At 37.2% G+C, this 22,639-nt stretch overlaps 2 protein-coding genes across 2 annotated transcripts; one reads left to right on the forward strand and one right to left on the reverse strand.

Annotated features, from left to right (window-relative positions):
- Positions 1–6,044: 6,044 nt before the first annotated feature.
- LOC143568380 (small ribosomal subunit protein mS47-like) lies at positions 6,045–8,858 on the forward strand. The gene is made up of 13 exons (XM_077054554.1): positions 6,045–6,124; positions 6,216–6,284; positions 6,364–6,427; positions 6,507–6,586; positions 6,663–6,746; positions 6,849–6,933; positions 7,020–7,105; positions 7,188–7,309; positions 7,418–7,478; positions 7,577–7,669; positions 8,259–8,360; positions 8,472–8,513; positions 8,703–8,858. The coding sequence occupies exons 1-13, from the start codon at positions 6,122–6,124 to the stop codon at positions 8,820–8,822; spliced, it is 1,011 nt and encodes a 336-aa protein (XP_076910669.1). The 5' UTR covers positions 6,045–6,121; the 3' UTR covers positions 8,823–8,858.
- Positions 8,859–10,059: 1,201 nt separating this feature from the next.
- Positions 10,060–17,989, reverse strand: LOC143568382 (mediator of RNA polymerase II transcription subunit 15a-like). Its single transcript, XM_077054556.1, has 11 exons — positions 17,501–17,989; positions 17,220–17,331; positions 16,627–16,747; positions 15,425–16,519; positions 15,275–15,345; positions 14,468–14,542; positions 13,152–14,324; positions 12,252–12,590; positions 10,988–11,179; positions 10,793–10,881; positions 10,060–10,310 (listed from the first exon to the last, which is right to left on the reverse strand). The coding sequence occupies exons 1-11, from the start codon at positions 17,617–17,619 to the stop codon at positions 10,103–10,105; spliced, it is 3,594 nt and encodes a 1,197-aa protein (XP_076910671.1). The 5' UTR covers positions 17,620–17,989; the 3' UTR covers positions 10,060–10,102.
- Between the last annotated feature and the right edge of the window lie 4,650 nt (positions 17,990–22,639).

Here is a 22,639-nt window from a genome sequence, read left to right on the forward strand (position 1 = left end):
AAAAAAATTGAAAGCGACGAGGGGTGGGCTCCTCGCGCTGGGATTTGCACATGAACTCAAAGTGAGTCATGCGCACAAGTCCAAACGGATGGACTTGGGATATATGAATCCCATAAAACTTAAGCAGCGCACCCACAAACCTTGTCATCGGGAGACGAAGGTTGCAGTGGGTGAAAAAATGGCTATAAAGGGATATATAGCCGGTGGGCGGGTCCGCCGCCGTTTGTCCGGCCGCCGGCAGCATGCAACCATACTCAGGGAGAAAACCCTGAGAGGCGATAAGGCTGTCAAAATCGGCCTGCCGCAGTTTGCAGGGGATCTCATCCCACTTCTTCACCGTCTTGGTCTTCCCTACATCCTCCGATGAGGCCTCAGCAGCCTTCTTCCCCTTGCCGGTCTTCTTCAACGTAGACATTACTAAGGATTTAACACGGCGATGGATAGGGGAGATTGTGTTGTCTGAACTATCAGACATACAACTGTAAAAACGAACGGAGGATGCCTCTAAAAGAACAGAGATCTGGAAGCAGAAGACGGTAATCGGAAAAGAACGAAAGAAAGGAAAGTTTCGAATAAACAACAAAGAAGATGAAGAATAAAAGCTTTAAGGGCTTGCTTTTATAGGCCTAGGAGAGAGAAAATTTGGCACTGAACGGACTTCACGCGCCCCCACTCGCAGGTGTAAGCCAACGGGAGCGCGACACGTGTCCCTGATACTGTGTGAGGGGACACGAAAAGAAACGATACAGCTGCTACCATAGTTCACGCGCCACCACTCGCAGGTACAGACCAACGCGAGCGCGACACGTGTTCCTGACACTATGTGAGGAGACATGAAAGGCAGCTGTAGCACCTCGAGCACACGAAAGGTCTGACACGTCTCCATCACTGACGCATGTCAGCAACAACCAACCACGTACAGGGACGATTCGTTTTCAGCCAAAAGGATAGAATTTCGCGCAACGATGAGTAATAAGAAGAAAAGACAAACCCTATTAAAAAGAGCAACCTATTAAGTCTAATATCTATCTTACCTCGCTCGCGCGAGACAAGACACACATTAGACTGGGGGGGCTTGAAGAGGTATGTACCCGCCTCAACACCGAGCGAGGCGGGTCAACCCACAAGATATAGACAAGAGGCTTGAAATCAAGAAGGCACAAAGCCAAAACCTATGCGCATGGCGCATATCACATATGCTCACGCATATCACATATGCTCATGCATCACATGCTCAGGCATCACATGCTCAGGCATCACATATGCTCACGCATCACATATGCTCACGCATATCACATCTGCGCGTGGCGCATCCGCGCGTGGCGCATATCACATGCTTGTGCATATCACATCTGCGCATGAAACATCTGCGCGTGAGAATAAAGAGAAGACCTCGCGCATCCTCAGGATAGGCGCGTATCACATATGCACATAATCAACCTCGTCCTTATCCAAATCAGGATTAGGGCAACCCTGATGGTGCACGTCAGACAACCTTCCAGAAGGTATCTTTTTAAGGAATAAGAATATGCTGATGTTGACAGCTGCCAATGAAAGGTGGACAACTCAGCAAAACCCATGTGCTACCACGTGATTATAACCAATGAAAAAGCACCAGGTGTCCCAGAGGACACGTGGCGCAAAACAATTGGAGGAGGCCAGCAAAGCCCTAATTGGGTCTGAGCCCAATCATTGGAAACCCTAGCACTATAAATACCACATCAACTCCACAAGGAAGTACATACAATCACATCTAACTACACAGTATTCAGCTATATTAAAGCAATACTCTCCAAATTTCCTTACTCTCATATTATTATCTTCTCCTACAAACACTTATTCTCACACCGGAGGGTTACCCCAAAGAGGACCCCTCTGTCCCTTTCTGAGGGGTAAGTTTACGGTGCTGTTCATTTTGTAGGTGGAAGAACCCAGATCCCAGGAATCCATCGGTGGAAGAGCATAATCACACCCGAGGAAAGTAGATCGTCTACCAGTGGGTCGATCCACGTTTCTTCAGTGGTGATTGAATTTGGTGTTCACCTTGAAAGAGGAACGACAAAATAGATGCACGTTATGTGCGAAAAAGCAGACTATAGGCGAAAGTTTTGAAGTGTGATTTCAGAGATGTTTCACTGGTAAGATATAAACAAATAATGGGAAATAAGAGACAAACACATACCCTAAAAATAGTGCATGGATACTACCAACGCATATGATGTATATGAAATTATGGATGTAGCACCAAGGGCTTAGTAATTTGCATACACTAAGTTAGTTTTTTTTTTTTTTTTGGTACCATATGCAACTAAATTAAAATATATATATACAATTGATTGATGAATATTGTCATTTTACGAGACAAAAGCAATTTCACAATCAATAGGTTTTAGTTAGAAAAGGAGACATTTATTTTCCCTTTAAAAAACATTTCCAGCATTGTTAGTTTGCTATCTTCTCAAATACTACAAGCCTTCTTGCTTAGTGGTAGCCCGGTTGTTTATATAGGAGTGGTCGCTGGTTCGAGCCTCGAAGCCTGCATCGGGCGGGGTAGAGGTGCACAAATCGGTTTTTTTAAAAAAACCGGTTCGGTTATTAACCGGACCGGTTTTTTTCGTCCAGGAAAAAAACCGGTTCGGTTAATAACCGGACCGGTTAATAACCGGTTTTTGTGTATGAAAACCATAACCGGTCAAACCGGTTAGGACCGGTTTGGGAACCGGTTAGAACCGGTTAATAAACCGGTTTTTTTATTAACCGGTTTTTTAATAACCGGTCTAACCGGTTAACAGGTTTTTTTTTTTTTTTTTTTTTAAATAACCATTATTTTTTCACAGTATAAACAAACCGGTAACTACAAGGCAAACCGGTAACTACAAGCATTAAATCGTTATCGCATATTCGTAACTCAAAAATACATAACTTTCATTTATAGCTTTTACATTAAAAATACAAACATTAAATCGTTATCGCATATTCGTAACTCAAAAATACAAACATTAAAGAATGCTTAGACACGATTACATTAACAACTTGCTGTTTCTAACTCATTATTTTCATCGCTACCCGATCCCGAGCTATTCCTTAGGTAATCGTCGTACGCGGCTTCTTCATCGGTCATTGGTTGAGTGTGTCCTTGATTGACCTCGTCTTCATACAAGCCCGCCTCATAATCCATTTCCCCCTCGAGTGAGCGTTGATGTTGTGCCCTATCTAAAGAGTCCAAGTAATCCTTGTAGCAAATAGACATCTCTACAGCTGGTGGAGTGAGTCGAGTCCTCCTAATCGATATAACCCTGCCAGAAACAGAAAAAGCAGACTCCGAAGCTACCGTGGAAGCTTGGACCGTTAGTAAATCTTTGGCCATGGCGGCGAGGATCGGAAACTCATCCTCCTTACCTCTCCACCAAGCCAGCAAATCAAGACTTCTAAATTCATCTGGAGTCATGTGTTTCACAAAGTTGGTACCACCATACCTTCCAAGTTCACTGCTTGGGGTGTTTACCTTTTGACGTTTACCGGCGTCTTCCCAAATCATGTAGTACATCCCCATTTCAAGGTCGGTTTGGGATTGGGATTGGGCAACAGCTCTTAACGAGTCATGAATTTGGGAAGACGACCCGTATTTTGTAAGGTAAACATCATACATGTTAGACAAGGTGGTGTTGAAAACATTCTTTAAAGTTTGGTTATAATAGGGGTTTTGATCGTCGTTTAACTCTAGCTCATCACAAATTTTTTCTATTAAAGCTTCAACACCACCAACATTTATGCAAGGGTTTAACGCAGCAGCACATGTCAAAACAGCGGGTAGTTGTTGAAAATATTTTCTAAATTTTTCTTTCATTTTTACACCCATATCAAAATAAGGTGCACCCCTACAATGAAGTTCACTCAACTTTGTGCACATGACAGCAATTTTTGGTAAAGCAATGGGGCTTGTTGGATAGTAAACCCCGGATAAACTAGTTGTGCAAGATTTAAAAATTTGAAGGACCTCCGTAACGATCTCAATCAATAACCAGTTTCTAGGATCGTACGGTGCACATTTACCCCTACTTGACATTATTTGATGAAACGCAATTAGTGATTCTTTTTGTTGGATGGCTTTCTCAAACATATCACAAGTCGAGTTCCATCTTGTTGGACAATCCCAATTGGGCCCCAACCATTGACAATTAGCTTCATCACAAAATTTTTTGTATCTTGAAAATGTTTTATTGTTGCTAAAAACATCTCGTAACATTCTTTTAAAATTGTTTCTTTGCGTTTCGATCACGTTTAACCCATCTTGCACGGCCAAGTTGATAATATGTGCAATGCATCGGCTATGAAAAAACGCTCCATCACAAATAGGTTTATACTTTAATTTTAAATGGCCAACCGCGGCCGTATTGTTGGACACGTTATCAAACGAAATTGAAAAGATTTTATCTTCAATCTTGTATTGTCGAATGACTTTATCCAAGAGTTTAAAAATATTTCTACCCGTGTGCGGGTAATCAAACAATTGAAACGCAACGGTTCGTTTCATCATTTGCCACGACCCGGGGTCAACCCAATGAGCCGTCACACAAATGTATGAGTCGGGCGAACCATTAGGTACCGACCACACATCCGTTGTTAAGTTTACACCAGTTTGTAAGTTTGAAAAGTATGAAATTAGTTCGGATTTAGCGTTTTTCCAAGCTTTAAGACAATCTCTTCTAAGGGTCGAACGACTTACGTGTTGGTAGCGTGGTTGAACATACTTTTGCATCATCTCCGTGAATTGAGGGTTGTCGAAGTGGTTGAAAGGAAGTGTATTTTGAATCACAAAGTTTGAAAACTTTTGACGTACCGCTTCAAGGTCGTACGTAAACACCGTTCCTTGATTCGTCATCTCCGGCTGCGAACTACTTCCCGATTCGTCCTTCAAGGCCTTGCAAAAGGGCCTTTGTACATGCGCTCTTAAAGTGGAGTTTGCATCTTTGCCATAAAACTTCAAACAATGTTTGCATCGAGCTTTTTGGGTACCGTTAGACATTTCGCATAGGTCGAAATGTTGCCAAACATCTTGGTTTCGTTTCGTGGGGATGACCCGAACGACCGTTTCTCCCGTGTTCGAGGCACCCATGTTGACGGATGATGTAGCACTTTGGGAGGCCATGATAATCGACTACGAAATAAGAGCGTATGGAGTGGTAATGTGGTATAATTGAGCGTGAGATAACAAAATAATCGCGTATGTAATAAACGTTTAGAGCGTTTGGAGTTGTATAATCGAGTGTGATCTAACCAATACCCAACCTAAGCTATATATAGATGTTTGTGGGGGTAAAATGGGGAAAAAAAAAACGGTCAAAAATTATAAAAAACGGCTATATGGCCGTTACTCAACGGGAAAAAAACCGGTTTTTAACCGGTTAACCGGTTTTTTTATAACGGTCAAAAACCGGTTTATAAAAAAACCGGTTAACCGGTTTTTTAAAAAACCGGTTATTAAAAAAACCGGTTTTTTAATAACCGGTTATTAAAAAAAACCGGTTTTTTTTATAACCGGTTATAAAACCGGTTTTGGCTCCAAATTGTGTAACCGATATATAAACCGCCGGTTTGTAAACCGGTCAAACCGGTTTACAAAAAACTGGTTTTCTTAAAAACCGGTTTCCGGTTTAAACCGGCAAACCGGTTCGAGGACCGGTTTTTTTGACCACCTCTAGGGCGGGGGAAGGAGCTGTTTTTTCAAATCGGAAATAAGTTGGACGAGTGAAAAAAAGTAGGGCGAAATGGGCCAGCCCAAAGATTGAAATTGTCCCGAAAGAGGCAGGAGAGACGTACTGGGCGCAGTAGCTAGTTGAACAAAAGAAAGACGATGCAGCGATTATCATCACTTATCAGACGGCGTTCTTACTCCACCGCCCTTTCAGCTCAACCTCACAATTACACCCAAAGTAACAATCATTTTCAAGATCAGGTATTCTATTCTATTCATCCCCTTTAATAATTCTTTAATTACTAATAATGTATAATATTGTTGAATGAATATATATATATGTAATAGGTTTTAGTGGAAGGAAGAGCTTTCTCCAGAGCTGCCATTCTCAACCGCCCTTCCAAACTCAATGCTATTACGACCTCCATGGTATTACCATTACCATTATTATTATTATTCTTTCTTTCTAATTTTATGTACTAGTTTAGAACCCTAGTTGCTCAAAGTAGGTCATATGTAGGCGGGTCGGTTACAAAGGCTTTATGAGTCATGGGAGGATAACTCACAGATTGGATTTGTGACAATGAAGGTATTTTATTCTTATATTAAAACTTTCTTTTTTATTACATGCTTTCTTGCTCACTAAATGTCATTTGGATTTGTTGAAGGCTAGTGGGCGGGCATTTTGTTCCGGTGCGGATATGGTGACCATCTATAGTCTACTTCAAGAAGGTGTTAACTTTTTCCTTTTAAGTCTTGTTCTCTTTAAGTGATTGTTTTTCTTACTAATTTGTGTTTGAATTATGCACAGGCAATGATGAAGCATGCAAAGAATTTTTCAGAACATTATATCAATTTATATACCTTTTAGGGACATATTTGAAACCAAATGTGACTACCTAACTTCCTTCTATTTAAAAGCATTTGGCTTATGGTGATTGACCATTGACTATTGACCATTTAACAGTTGACTATCTTGGATGGTATCACGATGGGTGGTGGTGCAGGCATTGCAGTTCCTGGAATGTTCCGCATTGCAACTGACAAAACTGTATGCACATTATTATTGTTATATTATTATTATTATTGTCAATTATATTGCATTTAGATATATTTTGATCTGTTTAAATTAACCATCTGATATAAATTTTAGTTTTTCGCAACTCCAGAAGTTCAAATTGGCTTTCATCCAGATGCAGGGGCTTCGTTTTATCTTTCTCGTTTACCTGGTTATTTAGGTAACTTTTTAATTTAAAGTCTGTAGCTTTAACTCAATATATGTATCATATTTCTTGAAAATTCAACAAATTTACTGTTTTTGCAGGTGAATTCTTGGCTTTGACTGGAGAAAGGTTAAATGGTGCTGAATTGGTTGCATGTGGTCTTGCTACACACTTTACTCTTAATGCAGTATGTACCCTGTGCTTCACTTTGTGTACATTTTTGTTAAGTTGGCAGTTATGGAGTCATCATGGTATACTGTTCTTTGCAGAAACTTGCTTGGATTGAAGAACGTCTTGGGCAATTAATGACAGATGACCCGTCTGTTATATCAGAGTCGCTTGCTCAATATGGTGATCTTGTCTATGTAGATAAAAATAGTGTTCTCCACAAGTAATGTTCTGTTTCAGTCTTGATTTTGTTACATGTGGACAAAGGGTCGGGTCAGGTATGCTTGATAACGGGTCAAAATCGTTTATCGGTTTTTATATTATGTTTCAGGATTGACAGAATAGATAAATATTTTTGTCATGATACTGTTGAGGAAATAGTGGATGCTTTAGTAAGTTTCTTTTACTGATAATCCGTTTGTTAATTATTTTATAAATGGTTTCTAATGATAAATGTTTAATTTTAACTTGTATTATTTTTATTGGACAGAAAGAAGGAGAATCGCATGATGAATTGTGTTCAACTGCCTTAAGGAAACTGAAGGAAGCCTCACCATTGAGCTTAAAGATCACTTTACAATCTGTAAGTGCAGTTTTTCACATTATTTTAATGACATGTGATATCTTTCATGCTTTAAGGACACGTGATTATGCAGTTCTTGTAATTCTTTACTTCAAATTAGGGGTGACAAATTCTGACATGATCTAAGCATGACATGAAAATAATTAGGTTTTGGGTTGGCATATTTAACGCTTAAAAGCGGGCTGTGTTTGGGCTTACCTGTTTAGTTAAACGGGTTGTTGGTTGACCTGCTTAACCCGTTTTATTACAACCCATTTAACCCTTTTTTTACAACCCACAATCCCAATTAACACGTTTACAATTTGATTACTACCTCCCAACTTGCTGGCTCGTATGCCATGTTTTGATAAATGGGTTAAACGGGTGGTGTTGGGCAACTTGGGCTACATGAGTTTAAGCGTGTGCACCGCGGGTTAGGATTGATGTTCTTTTACACGAACAAAAATATGGGTTGCGCTCGAGCTGAACAATCCAACCAGCCAACTGGACACGATTGACATCTCAACTCAAAATTGGTTGTGTTGAACTGTGCGTATAATATATTTATATTTCCAAATCAAACCATACAATTTAAGGTGCTAAAATGCAGATAAGGGAAGGTAGATATCAACCTCTTGACCAATGTTTGGCTCGTGAATATCGGACATCTTTGCATTGCATATCCAAACAAGTATCTGGCGACTTTTGTGAGGTGAGACCCGATCCTACAAGATATGAAGATCTCACTTCTTAAACGTGCACATATTTATAATGCATGTTCATTAATATATATAATCAATCTGTCTTTGATTCCTTGTTATAGGGAATTCGAGCAAGACTAGTTGATAAGGACTTTGCTCCAAAGGTACCCCTTTGTGCTCTCTTAACACTCGTTGATAGTGTTGTGGCAATTCCGACCCATTTACTTATGAAATTGGTCAATTAAGGTTACATTTGATCTTAATGGATCAAACAAGTAAAAGATAAATCATGGGTATTTCAAGAAATATATATATATATACAAATGTTTATGTTCTTTTCTTGAATTTGGCAGTGGGATAATCCGAGTTTGGAAGCAGTGACCAAAGACATGGTTGACTTCTATTTTGCGCCGCTTCCTTCTTCTGAGACTGAACTCAACTTACCTACCGCATTAAGAGAGCCTTTCATGTGAACGTTGCAGTGTGGGTCCCGTCTTCAAACTAATCAGCCCATTAATTCATTCTCTTTTTTTGCAGATGTAATACAACATCCATAAAAAGATCAAGTTTATGTTGGCAAAATATAAGCTTACTGTCACTGTCACTATTACTATTTATAAGTTTTGATATGTTAGAATTTTAGCACCATGGACATGTTATCTGGTTTGAGTTGTGTGATTGATAGTGTTGAAAGTAAAAAAGTTATCTACGCATGGATACAGCTTGTTTTAAGTCATGCATCTAAACGAGTAAAACTGTTGTGAATGTCTGTTTTAACATCCCCTAGGGAGGTTAACTGAGGCCTATTTGTTCAGTAATCCGAGTTTGAAAACTCAAAATTCGATTTGGATTCAATTTCGAATTTCAAGGTTTGAATTCGATTCTAAAAAATTGGAATTCATTACAAGTCAATTCAATTTTAGTAGTCGAATTTCAAATCAAATACGAATTTAAGATTTTCGATACGAAATGCAAATTCATATTATATACTTTATTTTTTCATTTATTTTTATACAACACAAGGGCTTCTAATGACTGTAATCACATTTGAACCTACTGTCACTTCGTATTATCAACTTGTAATTTGGATACCCCACCTTGATTATTTCGGAGGTTTTTGATGGTCTATTAGTTTTCTAAACTTGTGTTCTTCTCATGTTTAAAATATCAAGTTATACTGAAACTAAAACAAAACAAATTATTTTTATTTGCTGAATTCAATCAAATTTTGGAATCTATTTAGAATCCAGATTCAAAATTTAAAACTGGTATATGATTCAAATATTCGAAATGCTCTCGTCCAACAACTGAATGTTCATACAAATGGATTCATATCCATAACCTTGAGTCAAGCACGCAAGGTCTTGTACCATGGGCTAAGTATATCAAGGGCCAGGGATAGCCCCGTCTCCAATCGAAATTGACCCCCTCCCCCTCCCGCGCGGGGGGGGGGGGGGGGTCTTCGTTCAAGTTTCACCACTGCTTATAGCACTAAACTACCAAGTGACAGCCTATAGGTTAATATTATAGATTTACATTGAAGACATCAGTTATGGATACTAATACGGTTAATATTATCAATATTGCACTTAAGAAATTAGTTATGGATACTAATACATCAGTCACAAGATACCGATTAGATCGCTCTTCATAGATCTGGACCAAGTTTCGAATCTTGACGAGTAATAAAAGTCTGTGTTCATATATGCTTGTTGCAAGGGTTGCATTTACACTTCAAATGGCCATAACAAAATTAAGCAGCACTTGGGCAATTCTCCCAGGTACCATATTTTGAGCTGAAGGTACCACCACCTCTTTGCTGAGCATACTCTGACATAACAGCAGCAGCACATGCATCCCAAGTTCTTGCAATTCCTTTAAGTGACATAGGTTGTGAAAGACTTCTCAGACAAATATTGAATCTTGATTTTGTTTTTGTTGAAATATCCTCAAACTCCTTGCTGCAAAACAAACATGTCAAAAGACAAGAATACATTATGCTTCATTATTGACAAAATGCAGCATAAGAGATACCATGAATGATGTTAAAGCTCAAACACACATGACTTCTCACCATATGTACTTGAACATTATGTTTCGTTTTTGCGCCAAATGACTAAAATATTCTTTACTATCGACAGAATGTAGCAAAATCGATACCATAACTGATTGCTAAATGACTAAAATGCCCTTCGCTATTGACAAAAATACCATGAATGATGTTAAAACTTAAAAGGTCAAACAAACATGACTTCGCACCATATTTGCTTGAACATGTTTAATTTTGCATCAAATGACTAAAATGCCCTTTACTATCGACATAATGTAGCAAAATCAATACATGAATGACTGTCAAATGACAAAAATACCCTTTACTATCAACAAGATATAGCAAAATTAACACCTAAAAGATGTTAAAGGTCAAGCAAACATGACTTCTCACCTGATTTCTGCAGGGAACTTATCCAAGAGTATCGGAGAACAATTTGGATAATTTGCAGGAACAAGCAGCCTCAATGGTTGAATAGGTGACTGCATACAAATTGAAAAAAATATGTGTATATAAAGTCTGCAGCGAACATGAAAAGGATATTCCATATAATCAACATATCATATATTATATAATATGATTGCATACCATTTGCGCCGAAGCATACTGTGACTTCAAGTTTGGGCCGAGAGCTACAGCACTGAAAGAGCATGTAATCATGGTTCCATCTCCACCCTTTGGAATTGCAGCCGGATCAACATCTTCCTCACTAATAGATACCACAGTATCAATGAGCCCCCTGTTTATCTCCTTTATTTCTTCCAAAAGAGCATGGTTATACTGTAACAGAAGATGGAATGTTTTAACTCGAGTTAATAAATTGCTTTCTTTCAAGCTTCCATTTATCGTAATAAAAATTTAAAATAGAAATAGGATAAGTGTATATAACTATACATACACCGACCAAGTATCACAACAGCATTACTGCTGCCCTAGTATCTATTTGGTCTCATTGATGCCAATTCCGACCAAAAGCGTAACGCCCAGATGACAAAATGCCCTAAAGTACCCGAGGACACAAATACCCTTGATGGTTCTTAATACAAGCCTTTTTATTATTTCCAAAATTAACGATTCTCAATTCCGACCACTCGTTTGTCACGTACCCGGTACCTCCAAAGAAGATGCAATGATTTCATATTAAGGGTGTTATTTTAGAATTTCCTGGTAAGCTTTTGTCATGACTCATGAAATAGAATTTAAAAATCAAATATTAACAATGTGATTAGGCCTGCAAACGAAAATGGACATGTTTGTGTTCGTTCGCTAAACTTTAACCAGACAAACGATCGAACATGAACAATTAAACAAACGGGGTTTTCTTGTTCGCACATGCTCGTTAAGAAAATGATCGTGTTCTTGTTTGTTTGTTAACAGTATAAACAAACAGTTCACAAATGTAAACAAACAAACGTAACTAAAAATAGATTAACAACAATAACCAAGCGAACACCAGTTAATAAAACTACTCTAGATACAGTGAGTCTAAGAACTTTCAATGAATATATAAATGAGCGTAAAGAATAACTTAAAATGAGCGCAAACAAACCACCTAGAAACATAAATGAATAAATGTTCACGAACGAGACATGCGTACATGTTCGTTAGTTATTAAATTAACAGCATAAACGAACTTCCCGCCAAACGGTTCTTTGAACGCTCGGTTCATTGACATGGCTAAATTTGATGCCTCATGTAAATGGAAAACTATATGATGGATTAGTAAAATGTTCTAGCAACTCATAAGTGCGATTAAAATTTCACAACTGGATACGTTAAAGAAACTAGACAGCCCACTGTTAGCACAAGCAAGATATGGTGTAATACAATAACGCTGTAAACATAGTATTACCTCGATCCGGGGCCTTTTGATTGAAGAAGATGCAGTTGAATCCAGCTCAGAATTCTCAGAACCATTCAAATAACTATCATTTACACTGCCTGCAGATGACACAACATTTAATGGCATTGCACTTGTAAACCTTTTCATTTTCCTTGCGCCATTTGTTCCATCTTGAGTGACAAAATTTCTTGCCTGAAGACGACATTTTGTCATGGCAACTAAATCCTCACCAACTGCAGCTCTCGACCCGTTACCTGGTGCTGACCCTGCAATCCTATCAATCATACTCACAACAGAATCAATGTCACTAACTGATTCACTCAAAGCTTTTGGTGACATCAATTTGACCTATAAAGAAATGAATTAAAATATGTTAGTCCTATAGTTTCATGTTATAAAGAAAATATATTAAATACACCCTTAAGGGTCTAGGTGGCAGTTTCAACAATTCAACTCATTTACTTAAGAATGGATTAATTTGGGTTATTTTTCATCTCAAATAGGTGCATACTTGTGATTTTAAATTCTTTCATTTGAAGATATATATATTATGAAACTTGGTAGAAATTAGTATTTTTTTTTCACGCTTACTGAAACAGGTTACTTCAGGTTAAACTTGAAGAAAGTAATCATTATATAGAAACAAAGTTTCATAAATGTTTCATACTTTCATTCCAAACAATATAAAGCATGAGTAACCTAACTCGAACAGTGATAAAACTTGATTGGTATTGAGTGACATCTTCACATTTATATTACTTCTTAAACAAACGGAATAGAAATGGGCCTGTGTTTTCTGTACTAAAATTTGACCTGTTTAAACTCGTTACCAACATCAACCTGCCCATCTTGCCACCTCTACTAATGAATGCATATTATTATATGAACATGTGCAATTTCTAAACTGACCACTTTTAGTAGGCGTTCTAGAGGCTGTTCTGTAACAGATTTTCCAGCTCCAATTGATGCAACAGCACCATGTGTTCCATCTGGACTAGTGAACTCTGCAAGTAAAGGGGAAGCAGATATTCCTGGTGTACCAATAGCAACTGCTGAAGATGGTTGTTGATGTCCAGTATTCCCGACATTAGATAATGATGGAACTCCATTTATCAACTCCCCTGGTAGAGGAGATGCAGAGGATGTTGAAGGAGAAGGTGCAGTAAACGGTGAGTTGGCAGATTTTAACATGTTTGACTGGTCAATCTGAGGAGATGCATGTTGTGACATTTGTGGAGAAGCAGATGAGAGGAGTTGAGGTGAAAATGGAGCACCTGGTTTTAACTGCTGGTGATAAGCAGAACGTTGATGCTGCTGATAAGCACCTGATTTCATCATACCCATTTGCTGTCTAGGTTTTATGTCACTGACATCATTTATCTGTCCACTCGGTTGCTGTTGCTTTGTTTGTTGGTGAAATTGTTGTTGTTGCATGAATTGCTGCTTATGCAGAAATTGTTGCTGCATTTGGCGTTGTTGAAATTGCTTCATTTGCTGGTTTTGAAGCAATTGCTCTTGTTTAATATGTGGATGCTGAAGCATATTTGAGTTTGCCTGTAATGACATCGGGTTTATGTTTACTTGCTGGGACCCACTCACTGTATTTTGTTGTAGAGAGCCACTAGAAACTTGCAGTAACGAGTTCATATTGCTATTTTGACCTGGATCAAGATGAGAACTGGGCTGTATGGTGTTCATCATGTTTTGCTGAACATTTGAACCGCCTGACAAATTTCCCATAATATTTGCTTGCATTGGTGCCATATTACTCTGTAAATTCGTCTGAGTTTCATGTGATAGAACTTGTGTCAATTGAGAATGGGTTTGTTGTGATTGTTGCATAGATTGCATATGTGCTGGAGGAAGTGCTTGTGCTTGCTGCTGTGGGCCCACAGGTTTACGCTTATTTGAGTTAATGACTTGAATAATATGACCCTCATAAACACCCAGCTTGTCTTTAAAATTAGGCAATATAGCATGCTTAGGGATTTGTAAGAAATGCATGTAACGCTCCAACATAGTTCTAAACATTTTCAGCTTATCAAGTTGCTCGTTTTTTGGTTGCTGAGGAAGAGAATCAGCCTGCACAGCAAAAGTTCATTAAACTGAGAAACTGGAGATTGTCTATAGCAGTATGCTTTTATAAGATAAAATACAATTTTTGAATGATTCTATGCATTTTTCGAATTAAAAATATCCTATTTTGATAAGAACCACTAACTTACCTGCTGCAATTTGCCAAGAATTTTCTGGTGCATGTCCTTTAAATCTATTAGATACAGGTCCTTCATTGCTTTTAGCTGCAATCAGAAGAAAACAATTCAGGTATACGATATACATTATTATTACAATGCTATTTAAAATAGAACAATATTAATTCCCAAAACCTAGTATAAGCAAGAAAACGGAAACACTAAAACGATTGCAAGCAAAAACTTGGTTTTGGTGGTATTTATCATGCACTTTTAGGACCTGAGACGCTTGAAGAATCTTTTCCATTCTTCGGTTATGTATGGAAAGATAGAAATAAAATGACCACAATTTTAGGTATTCACTTAATCTTGTTAGGTATAGGTGCTTTTCTTCTAGTATTCAAGGCTCTTTATTTTGGGGGCGTATATGATACTTGGGCTCCGGGAGGAGGAGATATAAGAAAATTCACCAACTTGACGCTTAGCCAAGTATCATATTTGGTTATTTACTAAAATCACCCTTTGGGGGGGAAGGATGGATTGTTAGTGCAGACGATTTGGAAGATATAATCGGAGGCCATGTATGGTTAGGTTCCATTTGTATACTTGGTGGAATTTGGCATATCTTAACCAAACCCTTCGCATGGGCTCGATATTTGGTTATAATTTTACTATCGGTAATGACTTTTTTGCTCAAAATGTAATAATTGAACTAGTGCGAAAATAAGCAAAACTAAAGTCTAGTTTAAAACAATAATGATGATTTTGTTTGACTCAAAGCAAACTGTTTCATCAGATGCTTCCACTACTCTAAAAGATGAGTAGGTTAATATAGAGCACCTTTTGATACACTTCCTCTTGCCAATCTCCACCATTTGGATTGATCGTCTGAGCTGTCGAATCTAATGATGCTACAGTTAGAAGTTGCATGCGTTAGCTTGTTAAAAATATTGTTTGAAAATTAAAACATAAAAATAATAAAAGCCCTACTTGATGATGCCTCTGGCATAACTCTCTGTTGTTGAAATAGCTGTTTCTGCTGATCAATCACATTTTGCTGCTGAAAAACACCTGAAGTAGGAAGCCTATGTTGCATATCACGTTGCAGTAGATTTGGCTGTTGTTGCATACCCACCTGTTGCTGTAACTGTGTTAATGGTGGTTGAACTTGTGTTGGCAACAAAGTGGCTGAACTGTGATGATTCTGTTGCTGCATTGGCATACTAGATTGCATCATTTGTTGCACCGCATGTTGATTGGCCTGCATGCTGGAGTTACCAGATTGCTGTTGCTGCATGCTAGAAAGATTGTTAAGCTGACCAATTAACTGTTGTTGTGGCTGTTGTACACTTGGAAGCCTATTTTGCTGGCCTATCAACCTCTGCTGCTGCATGTCGGAGTAGTTATTTTGTTGTCCTATTAGCTGGTTTTGTTGCATGTTTGTATTCTGCTGTACTGGTTGTGCTTGTTGCTGTGTTGGCTGTACTTGCTGTCGTTGTCTCAGAACCGATTGCTGATGGCTCATCAACGGTTGTGATGACTGTGGTACAACAGGCTGTTGAGTTTGAACTGAAGAGAGAGAAGATGTCTGCATCATTGCCGGTTGCATAACAGGTTGTTGAGATGGTTGCAGATGACCTGGCTGTAATAGATTCTGTTGCATTGAGGGCTGCTGGAGTTTCTGATTTGCCAGTTGTTGCAACTGCTGCTGCTGATAATGATAATGTGAATTTTGAGTTTGTTGTTGCTGTTGTTGTTGGGGATCAAGTTGTTGTCTTCCTTGTATCTGCTGCCTTTGATTTGCAAAACTACTGGGGCCCATTGTATTTCCTACAGTACTTTGTTGAACACCAGACATGTTTTGTATGTTCTGCAAGTTTGAACTTTGACCAGCAACATTTGCCATGGTGGATTGCTGTAAACTACTGCCGGGTGGCAATGCAGATGATAAACTAGAAGAGCCTTGCATTCCAGTTGAACCAATATTATCATGCATGCTCTGAGACATCATTTGTTGTCCTGATTGACTACTATTAGATGGCACAGAAATAGGAAGTTGCTGCCCTTGTTGCATCACCTGAGTGCCTATCCATTTAAAAAAAATTCAGACAATTTACTAATATAAATTCCTATTTGTAAAATAAACATTGCAATTCGGAAATAATAATGATTGATAATATATTATGAAATACCTGGATCTGAGGGGTTTACACTAGTAGCAGCAGAGCTTGACTGCATGGCGTCTGGCCCGGGATTTTGTGATCTATTTTCCATAGTCAACATCTTCAAGGATATCTTTCGCAAATAATCAGCCTGCCAACCAAATAAAATATATGATTTTACGCTCCACAATACCTTACATTATATGAAAAGGCATTATATCACTTATTTGTTCTAACTTTGAAGTATTTGGTTCATTCATAAATACACTTGCAAATGTTAGTTTTGCACTTTCGTGAAAGAGTCAAAAGATAGGTTAATCTAATAATTATGTTTATTCAGTTTATTTGGGTATGTCGATTTAGTATGAGAAAATTATTAAGGATTATTTAGTTTCCAAGTTTAAGGGTTAGAATTATTGCTTTTGGTGCGCAAGTTTTATTCAATAATAAAGAGTCATGTTTGGTGTTTAATCATAAAATCCTGGTTCTGTTTTTCTTTTCTGTTTAACGATCTTCAGTTTTTGTGTGCATTATCAGATATAGGCCAACAGCAAAATCCTTATTCCATAAAAGCGAAAAGAAAACACTGAAAACATACATATAACATAAACAACGCAACAAACCTGGCTTGTTGCTGCAGTATAAATCTTTTCTTCAAACCTCATAGCTATTCTCTGAAGTTCCTGTAGTCCCTCATTTCCAGAGAATGGAAGATGCTTCTTCAAGGTCTCCATTCTACACAATATCAACATGTGTCAGCCAAAATGATGTGAACATTAGCATAAACACATCGTTTTACAAATTAAAAGAGTGCAGAGAACCAGTCACATCAAGCAATTGACACTCAAGCAGGTTAGCATAATCAAACTCTTAAGATCACAAAAAATAAGATTACTGTACATACATCTTGTTCACGATCCTTTGCCGTGAATCTGTTTGCAGCTGAGCCCTCCAATTACCAGATTCCATGGAGGGGTCAACAGCAGCACCACTTGCACCCTGAGTAGGCCTCCAATTATCCATCTTGATTTTCAATCCTAATATGAGAAGTAAAAAAGTAACAACAAAAAATAACTTAGCAAAGATAAATGTTCCTTCTTCTGCAGAAGTAGACTTTACTGATAGATATGATACACGATTTTAACACATAGAGTCAAGCAGTAATTCCTTACTAGAAAGCATTGGATTTTTAAAACATACTTTACTTGCATGAAGGTGGAAACTATTGATTATCAAACTGAAAAATCACTTATCATGACAAAATCAGTGCAATATGGATACAAAGAGACAAAGGGTGCACAAATTGGTCAAACGTGGCAGTCAAATTTGCGTTTTACTGTTTTAGTTAGCAAAATAAGGTGTGCTTATAATATAACAGTCATCAGAACTGATAGGTGAACATACCAGTAACACACAAACAAGTAGGATCGTTAATCCATTATCAATGCCCTATTTTAAATTCAAAAAACTACACGGTTTGGGCGATTCAAATCAAGATTATTCTTGAGGCGAATGGTTTATGGGAAATGATAGAACCTACGGGTAATACGCAACCGGATGTCCGGAGGGACAAAGCAACAATTGCGTACCTGTAACAAGCGATATCAGAGGGTGTTATTTTGCAAGTGGCAAATTGCCCTTAACCGACAAAAGCACATGGATGTTTCAAACGTAACAATCTACAACACACTAATGCATATTTAACCTATTTTATGACGCATCACCCTGTTAGTATCCAAATAGAAACCATTCATTTTATCATCTTCATTTCAAATTTCAAGTATTCCAATGCTTCCAAGTTCCAACACCACTTAGACATCTTAAGCATATAGAAACACAAATTGCAGTATTCTAATTCACGTTCTCCTAGTAATTAAGGATTTATCTTCTGTAACCATTTTCTATACCATGCGTATCATGCACATCTCCTTCCTATATTTATACTCTTCCTATTATTATTATTATTATTATTATTATTATTATTATAATGCTTTGTTGAATTACTTTGTCGACTTTGTTATATAAACGATTACGCATATGATGTACGTGTCTGTGTGAAACACACTTTTCAAAAACACAAGAAGCAGGTAACATGTTTACTTCCGATTCAAGTTGTTACTTGTTCCCAGCATCCTAGGCTTCAAATTTCAAAACTGACTCGCTCAACTCATCTTAATCTTGTTAAATATTGATTTTAATAGTAATAGAAGTGTTATCAGATTGACATCAAAATCAAGTCAATCGAAGAGAACACATGCAACATTCAGGCAACTACAACTGCAACTACTAATAGTTTGATCTATAATTCAAATCCGTAGATGGATGATGGTGTAAAAACTGAATCGGAGAATAAGATAAAAGGTGTGCATACAAGACAGATGCGTAATTTAATAATCGGAGTTAGGGTTTAGGTAAGGTAGGTAGCAATTGCTTGTTCTCCGTCACCAAAAGCACAGGTAGTAAAGGAAATTGAAGCAATTAGCGTGTGATCGGAAGAGTGGGATAGTGGTTGGTACCTTGAGTCTGTCGCAGGTGGAAGATGATCTCGACTCCGTGGAAACAATGAAATTGGGATTACTTTTGAGGACCGCCAGGAACAAGTTTAATGCTTACTAATACTAATGAAGCAATATATAATCCGGTTCACGCACAAAATGAGGTTATCACTAAACAATACTAATCTAATAAAAAATAATAACGTCTAATACTTATAACAAATAAAAAATCCAATAATAATAAAAAAAAAGTCACTATCAACAACAAATGCTTATATCAACAAAAGAAAAAAAAAACTAGTTATAACAAAAAAAAAATATAAATCAGCAACAGGGGCGGACCTAGCTATTCATTCCGCTACCCCTTAACTTTTCGTCAATAGTGTAAAAGATTATTTTTTAAGACAGGTTTTCGTATTTCGTTACCCCTGAAAAAAATATGACGTTATCCCTATTTGTTTAAAGCTCAACCAATTTAAAAATTCAACCAAAGAAAAGCCCGACCAAAGTTTAATGCCCAAACCAATTAAAACCCATTAACCATTTTCAAAAGTTATACTCGTTTGGAAATTGGAAACTACCCAGACATCGAACAGCGTTGCACCAGACACCATTTTAAGGGTGAAGTTTTTTAATATGGTTTTGGATATGCAAATTCAAGAACATGAAAATAGATACAGTGAGGTCTCAACTAGTTTGTTAGACATTGTGTCCGGTTTAAATTCTTACGGTTCATTTTCTAAGTTTGATATATCTAAGATAGTGTCATTTTATGAGATGCGTCCAAATGATTTTAGTGATGAAGAAAGATGATGTATTTCGGGTGATGATCTTACGACCTTTTATCACACTTTAAAGGAAGATAATAAATTGCAAAAATGGGCGTAATGACCTTGCTCATGTAATGGTGGAATCGAGAAAGCACACCACTTTCCTTTGGTTTATCGAATATTGAAACTAGCCTTGGTTTACTGGTTGCAACCGCAATCGTTGAAAGATGTTTTTCTAAAATGAAGCTTATCAAAGCGGATTTGTGCAATGACGGGTGGATTGTAGAGACACCCTTAAGTGTCGTAATTCGAGTTAAAACGTGTGCGTTTATGTATAAATTCAAGGATTTTGATTACTACACTATGTTGTGTTAACGCAGATACAAATGAGGAGAAAATGTTGCTCGAGTGTGTTCAGATGAAAAGGAACAAGAGAGTTAATGCGAGAAGTCAACAACCAAGAATTGATAAAGAAAAATAGAATTTTGAACTGGGTCTACCGTAGCTTAAGGTAGCCAACGTAAGCTACGCTAGGGGTCTGCCGTAAAAAGACACTTTCCACCGTAAGAATTTTAGGGCTACCGTAGCTTACTGTAGCCTCAGCATTTTAATGTCGGTTACAACTTGAAAAATGGGTTTTAAAGAACTTTTGGGTTCCATTCTTTGGTATTCCGACTTAGACAATTGGTGTGGGTGATTTTGGTGCCTTGGAACAATATTTTGGGTGTTTCTAATTGAAGATTATCATCATAATCTTTGGTTGCATTGGATTAAACATTGGATTCATGAAACCAATCATGTGTGGCTAAACCCGTTAGTGTTTCTCTTGGATGTAAGGTTATTCACAATATACTTATGTTTATTGTTCTTAAATTTGGATTGGTTATCTAATTGTTGATATTAGTATAACTATGATGTTTGTTTGATTCCATATCGTTTTAAACCTAGTTTCGTTATATACGTTCTTGGTGTCGTTGACAATTGAGATTTAGTAGAAGGAATTAGGGTTAAAAACATATTAATTGATTAACAAGTAACAACCTCGCATTCTAGTAATCTGAGTACTTAGTTCTTGATTAATCACAAATAATTACATTTACACAAAATCAAGATATTATGATTTATCCATTGAACTTTAATAAGAGTGTTGCGTGATAACCCGAATTCCAAGAGAAATACTTGCTTGATCAGTTGTTTACAACTTTCGTATTAGTTAATTTAGTTCTTAAAATCAAATCAAAAACCAACTTGAAAATAATTTCTGTCATTTACATTTATATTAGCTTAATTGTTAAATTACTTCTTAACACATATTCCACAAATCCCTGTGTTCGATACCCATTTGCCACTATCTATTTAGTTGTAATTGGTTTATTTTTACGCGAGTCTTCGACCTCACGTCATGCAACTGAATGGGTGATGATTATTTGAACAATGCTTTAATTTGTGCAGTCGAAAGAGAACGTTTAATAAAGTAAAAGAAGAGGATGTAATCTCGAGTTCACGCTTTCAAAAACCGAATAAGAGAAATTGCACCCGGTGTATTTAAATTTATTTATTATCATGTTTCTATACATCAAGGGCGGCTATAAGGCAGGGCCGGGTGGTTGACCGATTCCAGCCCGACACCCCGATATGCCTGAATTTTTATTTTTTTATTATATATATATATTAAAAAAATATGTATTTTTAATATTTAAACCCAATAACTCAACTAATTTAAAGGCCAATTTTTTTCGCCTTCGGCCTAAAAAATTTTCACGATTCTCGGAGATGGCTCTGGTTTACATTGTGTGAAATACGGTAAAAAAATTTTTTTGAACGTTACCCTTAAAATTGATGTCTAGATCCGCCACTGATCAGCAAATACTTATAGCATCTCATAATTGGAAATAAGCAAATACGAACAAAAAGTAACAACAAACACTTGTAAAAACAAACTTAATAATAACAGTAAATTGGTTCACACTGTTTTCATGCTAAGAAGTATTTGTATTTGGAGGGCAAGGAATGCGTTGGTCTTTGAGGGTAAGCCGATTAATCTTAATTATGTGATGGACGAGATCAAGGCGTTAAGATTTTTGTGGATGAAGAACCAGGGAAAACACTTGGATCTTACTTGGGAAAAAATCGGGGGAGGGTGGTGATCCATTGTCGGGCTACGACATAATTGGTGGAGTTTGGATGGTTGTGTTGTTGTTGCTAGTATCTTGCTATTAACGTTTGTTTTAATAAATTTTGCTTTGATTGACCGTTAAAAAAATATTATTTTTATCCTGACATAAAAAAATAACATAGCAACTAATTTTTCGTCTTTTTCCTTGTAATTTATTGCAACTAGTTAAAAAATAAATTAGGGAATCACATATTTTCGTAGCAACTTACTATGACCTATTATACATTTGACCATGTCTTGTTTGTAGCATAAGAATCCTTCACTAATAAATAAGTAACTAGTGGACACTGAATATTTATCTAAGATGGCAAACTAGAGAACGAAGATGGAAACAGCAGATTAGTAGGACGTAAGTTCACCGTGCTTCGATGCTTCTCCAAGTATCCATTCAAGTTCATCATACCCACTAATTTATAAGGCTTTCAAATTCTCTAGCCTTCAATTCTGACCGAAATTTTGATCTTGGTAGCAAGCGTTCCAAAATTGATGTTGTTTGGATTGGACCTGTACCCTCACTTATGGTGGTGCCATTTTTTTCTAAAAGCATTCCGATTATCCCATGATTAGGGTTGAGCGAAATTGATAGTTTTACGTAGTTTATA

This window comes from Bidens hawaiensis, unplaced genomic scaffold (assembly GCF_021521415.1).
Source record: "Bidens hawaiensis isolate Kalapana, Puna unplaced genomic scaffold, B.hawaiensis_p1.1 tig00023984_1, whole genome shotgun sequence".
Lineage (NCBI taxonomy): Eukaryota > Viridiplantae > Streptophyta > Magnoliopsida > Asterales > Asteraceae > Bidens > Bidens hawaiensis.

What these genes read in the sequence shown, in the direction of transcription:
- LOC143568382 (XM_077054556.1), bottom strand. Translation starts at nt 17,619, where the DNA reads ATGGATAATTGGAGGCCTACTCAGGGTGCAAGTGGTGCTGCTGTTGAC. An exon ending in AAGAGGAAGTGTATCAAAAG is followed by an intron (nt 14,543 to 15,274) that starts GTGCTCTATATT and finishes TTCTGATTGCAG; the next exon opens with CTAAAAGCAATGAAGGACCT. An exon ending in TTCTTGGCAAATTGCAGCAG is followed by an intron (nt 14,325 to 14,467) that starts GTAAGTTAGTGG and finishes TTTGCTGTGCAG; the next exon opens with GCTGATTCTCTTCCTCAGCA.
- LOC143568380 (XM_077054554.1), top strand. An exon ending in GGACATATTTGAAACCAAAT is followed by an intron (nt 6,587 to 6,662) that starts GTGACTACCTAA and finishes ACCATTTAACAG; the next exon opens with TTGACTATCTTGGATGGTAT. An exon ending in ATAAGGACTTTGCTCCAAAG is followed by an intron (nt 8,514 to 8,702) that starts GTACCCCTTTGT and finishes TGAATTTGGCAG; the next exon opens with TGGGATAATCCGAGTTTGGA.